This window comes from Micrasema longulum, unplaced genomic scaffold (assembly GCF_059751315.1).
Source record: "Micrasema longulum isolate JH-2025_06_02 unplaced genomic scaffold, ASM5975131v1 h1tg000958l, whole genome shotgun sequence".
Lineage (NCBI taxonomy): Eukaryota > Metazoa > Arthropoda > Insecta > Trichoptera > Brachycentridae > Micrasema > Micrasema longulum.
Window position 1 is genome coordinate 310542 of NW_028278149.1, and position 15059 is coordinate 325600.

The 15059-nt window shown below is 34.2% G+C and overlaps 1 protein-coding gene across 1 annotated transcript; it reads right to left on the minus strand.

The window, feature by feature from the left end:
* Positions 1-629: 629 nt before the first annotated feature.
* Mgat1 (alpha-1,3-mannosyl-glycoprotein 2-beta-N-acetylglucosaminyltransferase) lies at positions 630-14988 on the minus strand. Its single transcript, XM_088232218.1, has 9 exons — positions 14337-14988; positions 9368-9492; positions 8487-8700; positions 8127-8205; positions 7342-7491; positions 6945-7035; positions 4523-4627; positions 3365-3538; positions 630-1819 (listed from the first exon to the last, which is right to left on the minus strand). Exons 1-9 carry the CDS (start codon positions 14617-14619, stop codon positions 1706-1708), a joined length of 1335 nt encoding a protein of 444 aa, XP_088088344.1. The 5' UTR covers positions 14620-14988; the 3' UTR covers positions 630-1705.
* Positions 14989-15059: the final 71 nt, after the last annotated feature.

The window sequence follows — 15059 nt, forward strand, 5'->3', positions numbered from 1 at the left end:
CCACTGTATTTTTTTTGCGTATTTAAAAATAATACTAAAACACGTGAAAATACACTATTGAACACACTTAGAAATATTTGTACGCCTCGACAAAGAAACATATGTGTCCCGAAACCGGTTGGCATATTAATTTATTTGGTGATTTTAAAACACGGTAATACGTCGTCTTGACAGTGAAAACAACTAAATCACAAATTGGCAATGTTTTCAGTGTGTCCAAATGTTTGCAGACAAGCGGGATTTCCTCCCGAGGAAGTTATTTAGATCTAAATTTGTCGCAACAGAGGTTTCAGCTCCTTTCAGACGGAAGAGTCGAGGGAATGTGGACGCCGAAACAAAGGCAGAATGGTAAATGTTACACGGTGTGTACAGTGGCCACTTAGACCGGCCAATGACAGGTCATAAGCCCTGTAAATGCCTAGACTTCCAAATTCCCTTCTCGAAAGTATTTTCTCTCTCTGTTGCGCGTTTGCCTACCATGCAAGAGGTCTCGTGTTCAATTCCCGACACGGTTGATATGAAATATTTATTTTTTAAAAAAGGGTGTTTTCACACTAGAATATTTCATAGCCCCTAGACTATTACTTGAAGCGTAAGTCTGATCATCTTACCTTCGTGATTATTTAAAAAAAAAACAAGATACACTGTGATTGGTGTGTCCATTTAGTGCCATATGCATTATTAGGTGCGGAAAGGGAATGATTTTGCAACCAGTTTGGATCTAAATAACTCCCTAGGGAGTAAATCCAGCCAGTCTGCAAACATTTAGACATACTCAAAACATTGTTGAATTAATTAAATGGTAAAAGAAGAAGTATATTTTTTTAAAAATTGTTTTCAGGCGTTGCCTAGTAGGTGATTTGGTTCAGCCAAATGAATCTCTTCACAACAATAAAGGTTTCATCTCTTTAACTTCATTAAAATCAACAGATGGAAGAATTGAAGAAATATGGATGTTCAAACATAGGCAAAATGGTGAATGTTACACAGTGTGTAAGCCCTGTAAATGCTTAGACTTCCATATTCCCTTATTTAAGGTATTCTTCATCCCTGTTGTAATTTGTTAAAATAAACCTAATTATTAACGACGTTCTTACAAGGTTACATCATTTTGCAAAACTGTTAGAGATGGGACAAATTGATCAATGTAAATCGATTGAATAAAAAAATAATTCATTTGATAATATTCATGAAAAAAGTATAAATGTCTTATTTTTTGTGAATAATTGTCTTATACACACTATAATAGGCTTGTTTTTTCGTTTTTATATCAATTTTTGAAAACAGAGTTTCATGTTTGCAGAAAAAAACTGATAAAATCTATTTGATCGGTACATGGTCAGTGCTCAGTACTTCCCCACCACTAGTCACATTAGTTATAGTTATATTTTAAGGACTATAGGGGCGTGGCCAATGCATTGACCATTTTGGCGGTAATTCAAAATTTAAAAATATTTTTTATGCTACTATGAGCAGTAAAAAAAAAGTGATATTTCCCTCTCGTAAAAGGTTGCTTTTTTCATATATTGGGTAATTATAACTCAAAACTTCAAGTTTTTTACTCGTCGTTCTATGGAATTGAGCCATCGATGTGTTCCATGATTGATTGTGAAAATCATTTTAGTTTTTTATATTTTAGGATTTTGACGGTTTAAGTTAGTAGGAATTTTTCATTGTGCTCCTTGTGACGGAGGCTTGTTCCGTATTAGCTCCACGACGGATCGTACTTCTCAAACGGGGGCTCGGGGGCTATGTAGACCCGGTAGCCTCTATAGAAGCAGGTCACCACGCCTTTATACGCAGTTCTGCCAACGCCACTCTGAAACAATCAAAATATCACACTCGATGTTAGCAAACCTACAGCTCTTCACGTCGGCTCAAAAAACACCAAGCTTTCATATATTTTCAATGAATGCTGTGAAACAACAAAAAGACCTCTGAATAACAATAACAAATAACAATAAAATATGTGCGTGGATGGCTCGGAGTGTACATTCGGTATTTTTATTTATTTTAATTTATTACCTCCATGGAAAACGCAAATGTCAACAATTATCCTTTTTTCACTTAAAATTCTTATTTATTTTTTATTTTTTGTCACATTTAATGTTTATATCTTTTTAATTTATGAAAACTTAATTGGTCTTTTTATGTTAAAAAATTGTTGTTTTTAATACTGATTTTGTATGACTGTATGTTTTCTAAATAAAATAAAATAAAATAAAATAAAAATAAATGACAACGTTTCTGATTATCGTAGGCAACTGAAATGGCTCAAAATTAGACAGTGGAGAGACTATCACTCATCTCTGCTGGCGAGCTCATACTAATGAATTAAGCCGCAAAATATTTTTCAGTCTACACTCACTTAGAAGGTTGCAAAAATTCTTACCCATTAGTACTAAATGCACCCTTGTACAAGCATTACTACTACCCGTTCTAGATTACGCTGATGTTTCCATGACTGATTTAATCTGTGAGCAACTCGATAAACTTGAACGACTTCAGAATACATGCATAAGGTACATTTTTGGTCTTAGGAAATGTGACCACATTTCTGATTATCGTAGGCAACTGAAATGGCTCAAAATTAGACAGCGGAGAGACTATCACTCCCTCTCACTTCTGTTCAATGTACTTCATAGTCCCAACACTCCTATATACGTCCATCAACACTTATCAGTTCATGGTTTACCTCTTCGTTCAAATTCCCAAGGCACTCTCTTAATACCCATCCACAATTCCTCTTTCTTCTCTAACTCATATAGTGTCCATGCGGCTCCACTGTGGAATCATCTCCCATCCACCATCAAAGATGTTACTACATTATCTCTGTTTAAATCACGTCTGGAGAAACATCTCCTTTCTCTTCCTTAATCTTTTCTCCTTTTTTTCATAGTAATAGTATTGATTTAAGGTAATTTATCTACAAATACATTTATTTCTATTTTAGTATATCTTTAGCTTTTTAATATTTATTTTCTTTTAAATATGTTTTGTAACTTGAATTATAAAAATAAAAGGATTACTTTATTGTTTGTTTGGAAGAAATTGCCATTTGGCAATAAGCCTGCCAATGTACAATTAACATTATGCACAAAAAGTTAAATAAATAAATAAAAAATAACAGATGATTTAATGATCTCTGTTTATAAAGTTAGTCTTCTTTGTTTATTCTCAAATGTGAAAAAAATTTCAAAAAAGTATATTGTTAAGTGTCCTCGGCACGGGTAACCCCAGTGAGGTCACATTATTTTTAATATTAATTATAGTTTGTTAGAGAAAAACATGAATAAATTAATAAAAATCGAGTAAGGAATTTCATTACGAATTCGTAACGACGAGCGCTAATCTGGAGTCTCACCCTAAAGTCGTCCATGAGGCCCAGGAACTTGGCGGCCCGCTTGTAGTCCTCTTTGCTCGTGTAGGACACTCGCACGACGCTCTGCCCTCCGGACGGCGGCTCGGAGTTGAGCCCCCCGAGGGTGACGGCGGGGGCCGCGTAAACGGTGGCGCCAAACGACGGATCGTACTTGTCCTGCAAATTATAGATTTGCTTAAGTGGCAAAATTTTTTGATGATTTCTTAAATTATTAACAACAGGCAGGCACAAAACAAATTCTTAGATTTTCACGGCTGATAAGATGCACATTGAATTTTTATGAGATACGAGCTGAACCTGGCAATGCTTTGCTATTGCTAGATTCACATTTCAACTCAAGTATTAACTCATATATACATAACATATTACAACAGAGATGAAGAACATTTAAGAGAAGGTAACATAGAAGTCTAGACATCTCCAGAGCTTACGACCTGTCAATGGCTGGTTTAAGTGGCCACTTTACACACTGTGTAACATTCAGCTCTTTAACTTCACAAACATCAACAGATGAAAGAATTGAAGGAATATAGATGTTTAAATATGGGCAGAATGGTGAATGTTACACAGTGTGTAAAGTGGCTACTTAAACCAACCATTGACAGGTCATAAGCCCTGTAGATGCCTAGACTTCTATATTACATTCTCTTAAATGTTCTTCATCTCTGTTGTAATATGTTAATATAAACAGCTCCATAACATTCACCATTCTGCCCATATTTGAACATCTATATTCCTTCAATTATTTTATCTGTTGATGTTTTTGAAGAACGAGTCAGAATACTGTTCATCGATCAGCATAGAACAAACTATGGCCTAAATTCTCCAATGACCCGCCTTTGTCGTATTGTTAACTCAAGACAAGATCTGGACTTTTTTGGTTTAAGTTTACAACGATTCAAACGAGCACTAAATAAATAGTTCAGATCTTGTCTCGATGTCCCTTATGTTTGTCAATGCTTCTTTCTTTTTTTAAAAATGTTTTAAACTATTCTTTTATTGTAATATTTAAACCTTATAAATTGTATACATGGACAATGTCCGTTAATAAATAAATAAATACATATAAATTTAAAAAAGATTTTTTGACACTTCAGAGATTGCGCGACAGTAAGAAATATTATAAAAATAAGAACTTACTTTCATTAGGTAGCTGAGGTCCATAGTTGTGAAGGAAACTGACTTTTGACTCAGTTCTATCATCTTCAGATGCTTGTCGAAGAACAGTCCGTTGCTAACTCCCACCTATAGAGAAAAAGAAACATTGAATAAAGTCAACATGAAAAAATAATTTAATTAAAGAACTGAATAGGGAAATATCCTCAGAGTAATAATGCGTAACCTATAGAAAAGCCCTATCACCATGTTTCATAGAACGCAAGCAATGTTGGTCAGCAACAAATTGGCGGCCAATTTGTTTTGTTTGACAACAAACACAAAACGGTTCTATCGGATGCTTATTATAATTATTATGGATAACTTATATAGCGCCATTTTCGTAATAAAATACCTCAAGGGCGCTTTACATGGTGATTCTATTGTTAAATTAATTTAATTGAAGCTTTTAAATTAGTAATTTAATTAAAACAATTTATTTTGTTGTCACGTGCTACGGATTTATTCAAATGATTTAGAGAACAAGTGGGTTTTAAGCTTTTTCCGAAACATCACTTCACTCTCACAGCCTCGCGCCTCTGCTGGGAGAGCATTCCATGCCATAGGGCCTGCGACTGCAAATGCGCGTTCACTAAATTTAGTGCGCTGTTTGCGTAGAGGTATAATAACTTTTCCTCTCGCCGTAGACGTAGCTGATCTAAGCGTTAGACGCCTGTCAGCTAGTTCATCTGGAATGCATAGCTCCCTTAGATATTCCGGAGCAGAGCTGTGCAGTGACTTATACATTAGCCAACAGAGTTTGTATTCGACCCTCTGTGGAAAATTAGCCAGTGTAGTTCCCGAAGTAGTCGAGTGATATGACTGAACTTAGAGATTCCGAAAATAAGTCTCGCTGCGGCATTCAATACAGATTGTAGGCGAGTCAACAGGACAACAAGAGAAACAGAAACATCGAATAAAGTCAACATGAAAAAATAATTAAATTAAAAAACTGAATAGGGAAATAACCTATAGAAAAGCCCTATCACTATGTTTCATAGAACGCAAGCAATGTTGGTCAGCAACAAATTGGCGGCCAATTTGTTTTGTTTGACAACAAACACAAAACGGTTTGATCGGATGCTTATGTCGCTGTGCTTGGCATTGTTTGTAAATAGCTTTAATATTTTCGTTATAATAAATAAAAATCCACTATGGTGAATTGCAGTATGTTTGCTTGCAGCAGTAGGAGCGTCAAAGCTGTTAAAGGAGGCAGTTTTCACAAGTAATTGATTTCGAAAATTTTCCCATGATTTACATTGATTTTTGGCATTTGACACGTGTATTTTGTGGCTTAAAAACTTTCCTTATATCAACATGTTTACTTCAGATACAATTTTTTCTCAATTTAGGGGATAAATTTGTGAATCAAAGTATGTTTACTGTTGATAATGACAGTTATTTATGGGCAATATGTCGAGGCCGCACTATTTATCCATTTAAAGTTTGAGTTTTTATCGAGTAAAGGCCGATTCAAATTTTACTCGAAAATAGCAACGTTAACCTTGAAATCGCATTTAAAATGACGTGTCCAAATTTCAGGCAGCTACGACTCGCCGTTTCGGAGATGTGACGGACAAACAAACAAACTCAACACAGGACTTTGGTTCCATGGAGTTGAGATTTATGTCTCAATAAATATATTGTCAATAAAATTAATAAATAAATAAAAAAATCAACACACACATGTATTTTCAGTTTTATAAAATAAATATAGGAGAGTGATAGAAAAATAAATTCCAATATTTAAAAGTATTTACAATGCAAATTAATATCCATTTGGCAATTCTAGACCTGAGTGTGGCCCATTGTTTTGCTGCGAACTGTAGCTAACTTAATACCCAATAGTCATAGAATGGTTTTTCTACGTTTGGGCTCCTCTATAGCTTGGCGCATTATTAACAAATTTATCCCCTAAATTGAGAAAAAATAGTATCTGAAGTAAATATGTTGCTATAAGGAAAGTTTGTAGGCAACAAAATACACGAGTCAAGACAATTAATGCCAAAAATCAATGTAAATCACGGTAAAATGTTTGAAATCAATTACCTGTGAAAACTGTCTCCTTTAACAGCTTTGACGCTCCTACTGCTGCAACCAAACATACTGCAATTCACCATAGTGGATTTTTATTTATTATAACGTAAATATCCAAGTTATTTACAAACAAAGCCAAGCACAGCGACAAAAGCATCCGATAGAAACGTTATGTTTATGTTGTCAAATAAAACAAAATGGCCACCAATCGGTTGCTAACCAACAAACCAACATTTTTTGCGTTCTATGAAATATAGTGATAGGGCGTCTCTCTAGGTTACGCATTATTACTCTGAGGGTAGGTCACTTTTTCACATACTTTTATCCCCTTCAAAAACCTACGCCAGTATCTTAAATCTTAATAATTTACCTTGCCAAAAGTCTTTGTCCTAGGAAGCTCCGGCCGTATACAAACTCTATCAAGCCTCTGTTCCGGTTTCCTGATCCAATCATCCCAGTACCTAGAATAAATGCGTGCAACTATTATCAAATAGATACATCGTACAACTTTAAACAGCCCTGTAAATGCCTAGACTTCCAAATGCCCTTCTCAAAAATGGTTTCCCTCTATGTTGCAATAAATTTCAACCTTAATAACTTCCGAGGGAGAGAAATCCAGCCTCGTCTGTAAACATTTGGACATACTCAAAATATTGACATCGAGGCATAAAAGCCAAAGTTGCCATTTAAAAATTTGATTAGCAATGCAAAAAAATCTTTAATCTGCTTTTTTAGTTAAGTCCATAGTTTGAAGGGTTTTGACTTACGAGGCCGGCCACTTCGGCTCCAACTCGTTCCACAATGCCCTGGTGAGCATCCAACCGAGGCCCGGGAAGAAGTCGGACCGATGGAGAAGGTCTGCAGCATTGGGATCCACTAGCCCCGGTTTCCCGTTGTCGTTCCAAGCGGAGACACACCTTGAAATGAAAACTCATAAATTTAAATGATTTTTTCACTAATGTTTACGTTTTATTTTTCAGTGTACACGATTTGTTCACTAATGTTTACGTTTTATTTTTCAGTGTACATGATTTGTTCACTAATGTTTACGTTTTATTTATCAGTGTACATGATTTGTTCACAAATGTTTACGTTTTATTCATAAGTGTACATGATTTGTTCACTAATGTTTACGTTTTATTTATCAGTGTACATGATTTGTTCACTAATGTTTACATTTTATTCATCAGTACACATATTATATTCATCAGTGTACATGATTTGTTCACTAATGTTTACGTTTTATTCATAAGTGTACATGATTTGTTCACTAATGTTTACGTTTTATTTATCAGTGTACATGATTTGTTCAGTAATGTTTACGTTTTATTTATCAGTGTACATGATTTGTTCAGTAATGTTTATGTTTTATTCATCAGTACACATATTTTATTCATCAGTTTACATGATTTGTTCACTAATGTTTACGTTTTATTCATCAGTGCCCATGATTTGTTCACCAATGTTTATATTTATAGGAATTTTTATTATTTAACTAGCAATTAGGAGATGTTTGACTAATAAGTAAGACATTGAAGAAATATTCGCTTACCATAAGGAAGGGTCCTTAAGTAGCAGTGGGTAGGTGCCCAGGAAATATTCAAAGAAATCAGGGGCAATGTCCAGATCATCTGAAAATATTAACAGAATTTTTGTTCATATTCAAAACATTATTTTGCAACAATAATACGAGGCAATAATGGCAAAGGCCATGTAGGAAGATGTTAAACACCGTACTTGTTAGAGATGCCATGAATAGTGATTTGGATGAATAGTGATTTGGCCAAATACGGTAGCCGAATGTTCGGCAAAAGATGTGAGCATTTTGCGCGTGACAGTCTGCTGACAAACTGCTAGCTTAAAATAAAAATAACAACAATAATAATAATCACTGTACGTGAGAAGACAATACCTTCAACAATGATGGCGGCTTCGTATTTCTTGGTCTTGAAGGTGTAATCTAGCGCGAACTTGTAGTGCCGGGCGATGTGGAAATACCCTCGGAACTTCTTCTCCTTGGGAGGGACGGGGATGTCCGACAGGTCTGGCTGCTGGATAAAGGTCACCCCGGACTCGGGACGGACGTACGAATTGATAACGTCGCGAGTCAGTTCGTGGTTACAGTCCTGGAATAAAAAAATAAATTGATATTGATGATTTTTGTATATATATATATATATATATATTTACGAGAACAGGATGAAAATTAATACACACTCGCTTGTAGAAAACACATTGAAATGACCTTCAGAAGCGCGGCGGGTGGCATGTGGAAGTAACATTCCCCCAATACACATGCGCAGGTTTGAAGGCGTTGCATTCATCCAGTGTATTTTGAGAAGCGGCTGTGTCAACGTGAGTTAAACAGCGTTCTGTTATCGAATTTTGGACTGATGAATAAATGACTCCTACTGAGATTCATCGTCGTTTAAAGGCTGTTTATAGTAACGACGCTGTTGATGGGACTTACTGGGGTAGTAAAATTTTGTGGTTGCGAGCCTGGAAGTCACAATTGTTGATGAAACACGCAGCAGATGTCCGCTCACTGCCAGAGACGATAAACATTGCAAACTCGTCGATTAAAATACTCGAAAGCGTATCGCAAACCATATTGGAATATCCAAGGAACGTGTCGGCTTCATTAATATTGCAACATGACAACGCTCGTCCGCACACCTCGCGCGCAACTGAAGAGGCTCTGTGAAACCTGATGTTTGAACCGATCTTGCGACAGGGATTTTTATTTTTTTCCTCTAATAAGAAAAACCTCGAGGGTAAATGAAATTAACTTACCTGACTAACGATGATAGGAAACAAATCTTTGTTGGGTCGGTATTGTATGAGTTGGTCCAAACATCTGCTAACCGTCACTCTGTTGCAAGCGAGGACCAAAACTGGTATGGATAGCATTGATTTACCTTTTAAAAAAATTCATACATTCATAATTAAAATAATATATATTTTTTTAAATCATTCATTCAAATATATCAGTAATTATTAAACTTCATATTTTTATACATTTTATCTACGATACTATTAAGAAAAACCACCGCACGTAACGAAACAAGGAAGATTTGAATAAGATCGATAATAATAATATAATATTGACATTGGCTCAGAGTTATAATGCGTCAACCTATAGAGAAGCCCTATCACTATGTTACATAGAACGCAAGCGATGTTGGTTAGCAAAAAATGGCGGCCATTTTGTTTTGTTTGACAACTACGCGTAACGTTTTTATCAGATGCTTTTGTCGCTGTGCTTGGCTTCGATATTTACATTATAATAAATAAAAATCGACAATGGTGAATTGCAGTATGTTTGGTTGCAGCAGTAGGAGCGTCAAAGATGTTAAAGGAGTCCGCTTTCACGGGGAATTGATTCCGAATATTTTCCCATGATTTACATTGATTTTTGGCATTTATTGTCACGACACGTGTATTATGTTTCATAAAAACTTAGCCTATATCAACGTATTTACTTCAGATACTATTTTTTCTAGGCATTTACGGGCTTATGACCGGTCATTGGCTGGATTTAGTGGCCACTTTACACACTGTGTAACATTCACCATTCTGCCTATGTTTGAACCTCCACAAGCCTCACCCTTAACCCTTGTTTTTTCCCTCAATTATGATTAATGTACATGCTATAGTTCATAAGATTATTTTCTACTTAAGTACCTTGAATTATATAACTATATAAGGAAATTCAATCCATCTAATCTTCACATTCGTTTGAAAATGCCCTAACAAGGCGAAACAATTGTCACGAAATTTTTGTTTTAATATTTTTTATATTTGTAAAAATAAAATAAAGTGTTCAGTAGACTCAAATCAGTGTTTGATTTCTAATATTATAAGTTTAAATTTGTATCTTGTAAAGATTCACGTTAAAACATTATCATTTTTATCTATTTTATAAATTTGAATTCTCTACTTATTTTACAATTTTTATTTCCATCAAAAATGATATGAAATATGTTAATCATGTTTTGAAATTTATCTTGGTAAGATAGCAAATTATATTGACTATTTAAATTCACATGTTATTATAAATATTTTTATTATATCAATTTTAAGCCAGCAGCTGATATGCTTTAATCTATTTAAACAAAGCTACTGGGGTTCCAAAAGAGAGTAACTAAACCCTTTAAAAAACCGGAAACTGTCATATGTCTATATATGAGTTTGATTCGCAGTAATCTTGAGTGTGCCTCGTGCGTATGGAGTCCGCAATATCAAAACCATATAAATTCAATAGAATCTGTTCAAAAAAAGTTCTTAAAGTACCTTTTGTATAAGTTCCAAATTTCTAACCCACGTTCAAATTCAAATTACGAGCAACTTCTAACTCTTTTTAATTTTAATTCTCTGATAAAAGGCCGCATTGTTTTTCATATAAAATTTCTGCATAAAATATTAAACTACAAAGTAGATACTAACCTCCTAAATAAAATACAAATAAATGCGGGATTGAGAACACTCAGACATCGGGAAATATTTGAACTGCCTTTGTTTTCAAATAATGCTACATACCACACACCCATGGCCCGCATGTGTCGGGAATATAATATATACTGCCGAAACAATAAAATTGACATTTTTCATGATACTCTCTCAGCTTTTGCGAATAATTTCTTAGGAATAAATCTTATTCAATAAGTACACACGTACAACTTATTTTTTGTTGCATTGTATCCTGTATAAAAAAATATCAAAAAATATGTATTATAACTTAATATATAAATCTATTTTATGTAATTCTATAATTGAAGATATATATGCACGTAAAATTGTATCGACGAATGCTTTCAAATTGTATGTTTTTAGTATGTATCTTTGTTGGATTACCTAATAAAATAAAAAAATAAAATAAAAGTTAGCGGTTGGCACACATTAACTTTTTCGGAACAAATCTAGTCCATTTTTGAACCCATTGAGACTACATATTAAGATCAGCTCCTGTGGCAGCTTAAACCAACCATCGTTGTTATTATAACCACCATATACCAGGGGCGAATCGTCTAAATAAGTGATTATGCGCAGCTTACCATTATATTTGACTTTTGAGAATTTATTTATTTATTTTATTAGGTAAACAAACAGTATGTACACAAATATTGCCAATTTCTTTGTATACTAGTGTAAGACAATCGTGCACGCACCAAAAAAAATGTTTACACTTAATACAACAATTTAAATTATGTTCCATATAATAAATGTAAAAGAAACTAAATGAAAAAATATGTATAAAAAAATAATAATAAACATATCACAACAGAGGTGAAGAACATTTAAGATAAGGTAATATAGAAGTCTAGGCATCTACAGGGCTTATGACCTGTCAATGGCTGGTTTAAGTGGCCACTTTACACCAGTCTATTCAATCCAGTCCAGTCCTGTCCTTGTCTACAAAAATTTGGACAAACTCAAAATATTCAAACAAACACAATCAAAATGGACAAGATGGACAATCAAAATATCCAATCCAGTCCTTGTCTACAAAAATTTGGACAAACTTAAAATATTGTCAATAATAATAAAGTTAAATATCTGCTTCTCTCAAAATTTCAATAATTTTTGACCTAAATTTACATACATTGTCACAAAAAATATCACCCTCGGTAAATATATTGTTATATTGGTCGCATATTCTAGGTATTGTAGATTGCTTAAAATAGTTTGATAACGTTTTATAGTAACCATGTTTATGGGAAAATAAATTAAATAATTATTAATTATTATAAATAACCACCATCGTTTATATCTTCTAACAAAAAAAATATCGCAGAGCCCAGCCCGTTTTCAGTGAACGATGAAACTACCCGATTACCTCAGCTTATTACTCTATTAAAAAAGTACACTATATTTTACGTCTTTAACCCAGTTGCGTCTTTTTAGTACCAAAACAAGCTTGCAGATTACAAATATTATTTAAAGATTCTCTATTTGGAAACTAGTTTTTCAAACATTATTTCTGAAGGACTATTTTTCTTTGATAGGATACCGTTGACATATTGTGTATAACATACATAGGACATGTGGTGTTTGCAGTGGCCATTTTTGGCATTATTCATTTTAAAAGGAATCAGCCAGTGTTCAGTGTTGACAGTTAAGTCATAGCGGAAATATTTGCTTAATGTCATTTTGGTATTTTTTAATAAACTTTTGTACAAGTATTGTATTCATTTATTTTATTTATTTATTTATACGCCCAATGGGCATTTTTATGGACACATTTATACATGGAAAATTATTATAAAAAAGTAGAAAGACTCGATGGTTTATAGTAGACTTTGTGGGAGTGGAAGCGGGAGAGAGGTGTTTATAATTGAATTCTATTTAGTGATCGTTTGAAAGAAGAAAACTTGTTATCAAAGAAATCAAGACTGGTATGTTTGGTAACTTCACAAACATCAACAGATAAAAGAATTGAAGGAATGTAGATGTTGAAATATGGGCAGAATGGTGAAGGCTACACAGTGTGTAAAGTGGCCACTTAAACCAGCCGATGACAGGTCATAAGCCCTGTAGATGCCTAGACTTATATATTACCTTATCTTAAATGTTCTTCATCGCTGTTGTAAATGTTTACATTTTAAGGACTATATTTTGTTTGAAAATGTCCCAACAAGACGAAACACGTCTTTTTGTATTTAAAAAAAATTGAGTAGAATTATAATCCATTTATTTTGGATAGATTACCAAATTTAATAAGTTAGTCCCCCATTTTTTTTATTTTATTATTTTACATATTTATTACAGCAATATAAAAGTAATTATTTATACAACAAATTAATTCAGTAGTAAAAGTAAACATGCATATTTTTTATTTTTGCTGTTGGTTCATCTAAACTGCCTAACTAGGGATAGCTTCCCCGTTCTAAGGCAGTAAATTATGTATTTTATAATGATATTTAAAAGTATTTACAGTTTTATCATAATGTGTGCTTATTCAGTCTTAAAGGTAAACAATGAATATCCAGAGAAAACATAAATAATACCAAAATCTCTATATCCTAAGTCCCAAGTCATTACTAGTAAAACAAGCAACCAGCTTACGCCCTTCTACATCGGACAACAAATTCTCTGACTCCCTCCGACCAATATGGATTAAGAATGCAGTCGACACCTTCCTCAGCCTGGCAATCCCACCACATTTCCACGAAACTGGGATAAGGTTATATACCCTCGGGCCTAAATAATATTGCTGCCTTTGAGCCAAAAAAGTATTGACTCCTCTCCGTAGAATCAGATCCTTATTGGAGTGTCTAGTATTATGAACATGAAAAACCCTTGCGTATTTTTCCCTGTTGAGATGTGTGACCGCTACTGACCTCAATATATACTGTTGACAAATATCCAGCACTTGAAATTCTTTGAAGAGCGAATCACTCGGGTATCGGTATGGTTTTTTAAAATATAACTCTTAACACTGATTTTTGAGCTATAGCTGCTGAAGCCATAGTCGTTGGATTGTATTACTTAGGTTCTTATTTAGAAAATGATGTTTTTAAACAACTGAAGAGTTTTTGCTAAACTGTTGACAATATTTTTGTTCGGTATGTCCGAGAAGAAGCTCGCTATAAAAGGGAATAAATGCATGGAGAAAACTACAAACTAAAATGTCAACTAATGTTTCCTCATCACATCCGAGATCTCGCTATTTCCGTGATCGTCATAATCAAGTTTGACTGAATTCGTGTATTTTATGTTTAAAAAAAAAAACAGTAAAAAACGCTTTAAATAGTTTCCTTACCTTCGGAATCCTCATCCTGCGCCATATTATTACTCTCCTCAGACTTCTCAGACAGCCGATGTCTGATCTCTTTCAGCATATCTTTATTTGCGACCAATTCCGCATTCAACCCAAGCTCCAAATGTTTTAATTTATCCAAGACATCCTTCTTCATAAATAAATAATCGTCCGCTTCGGACCGCGAGCCCAGGGGGCTGTGCGTGATGGAAAAATATGTAAATGCGAACCAAAGAATGAGGCAAACAGCGCTGAATCCCGCAGCTTTTTTCGCGTTCAAACGCATGGTGCTGACGCTTCCTTACTAACTAACAAAAAACGATAATTTTAAATATCACAGTAGTTCTTTTCCACCCGGCATTCGTTTGTTTTCGCGTGACACCGAACAAAAAAATGTTGTTAAACATTTCACTTGAAAATCATAAATCATATAACCTAAAACGCCATCGCTAATCATAGTTTAATATTCATTTCTACAGGTTAAATTACTTTTCACGACGGTTTAGTCATCGGCACTTTTATTAGCGTCTGTTTTTGCCGGCGCGTGAACACTCCATATGGATTTTTCCAGTCGTAAATGACATCGATAAACGTCACGTCAAAATAAAAACATCTGTCTAACGGCGACGGCCATCTTCGCTGTGTTGCCAGGTGCATTTTTTTATTAATGACGTATGGGTTATTTAGGTACCAATATTAGGGACTGGACGGTAATAGAAAATTTGA

Coding starts and splice junctions, on each gene's coding strand:
- Mgat1 (XM_088232218.1), bottom strand. CDS start 14,619: ATGCGTTTGAACGCGAAAAAAGCTGCGGGATTCAGCGCTGTTTGCCTC. Junction 9,493..14,336: donor GCAGGATGAGGATTCCGAAG/GTAAGGAAACTA, acceptor TTTTTTTAAAAG/GTAAATCAATGCTATCCATA. Junction 7,492..8,126: donor CTTAAGGACCCTTCCTTATG/GTAAGCGAATAT, acceptor TTTCATTTCAAG/GTGTGTCTCCGCTTGGAACG.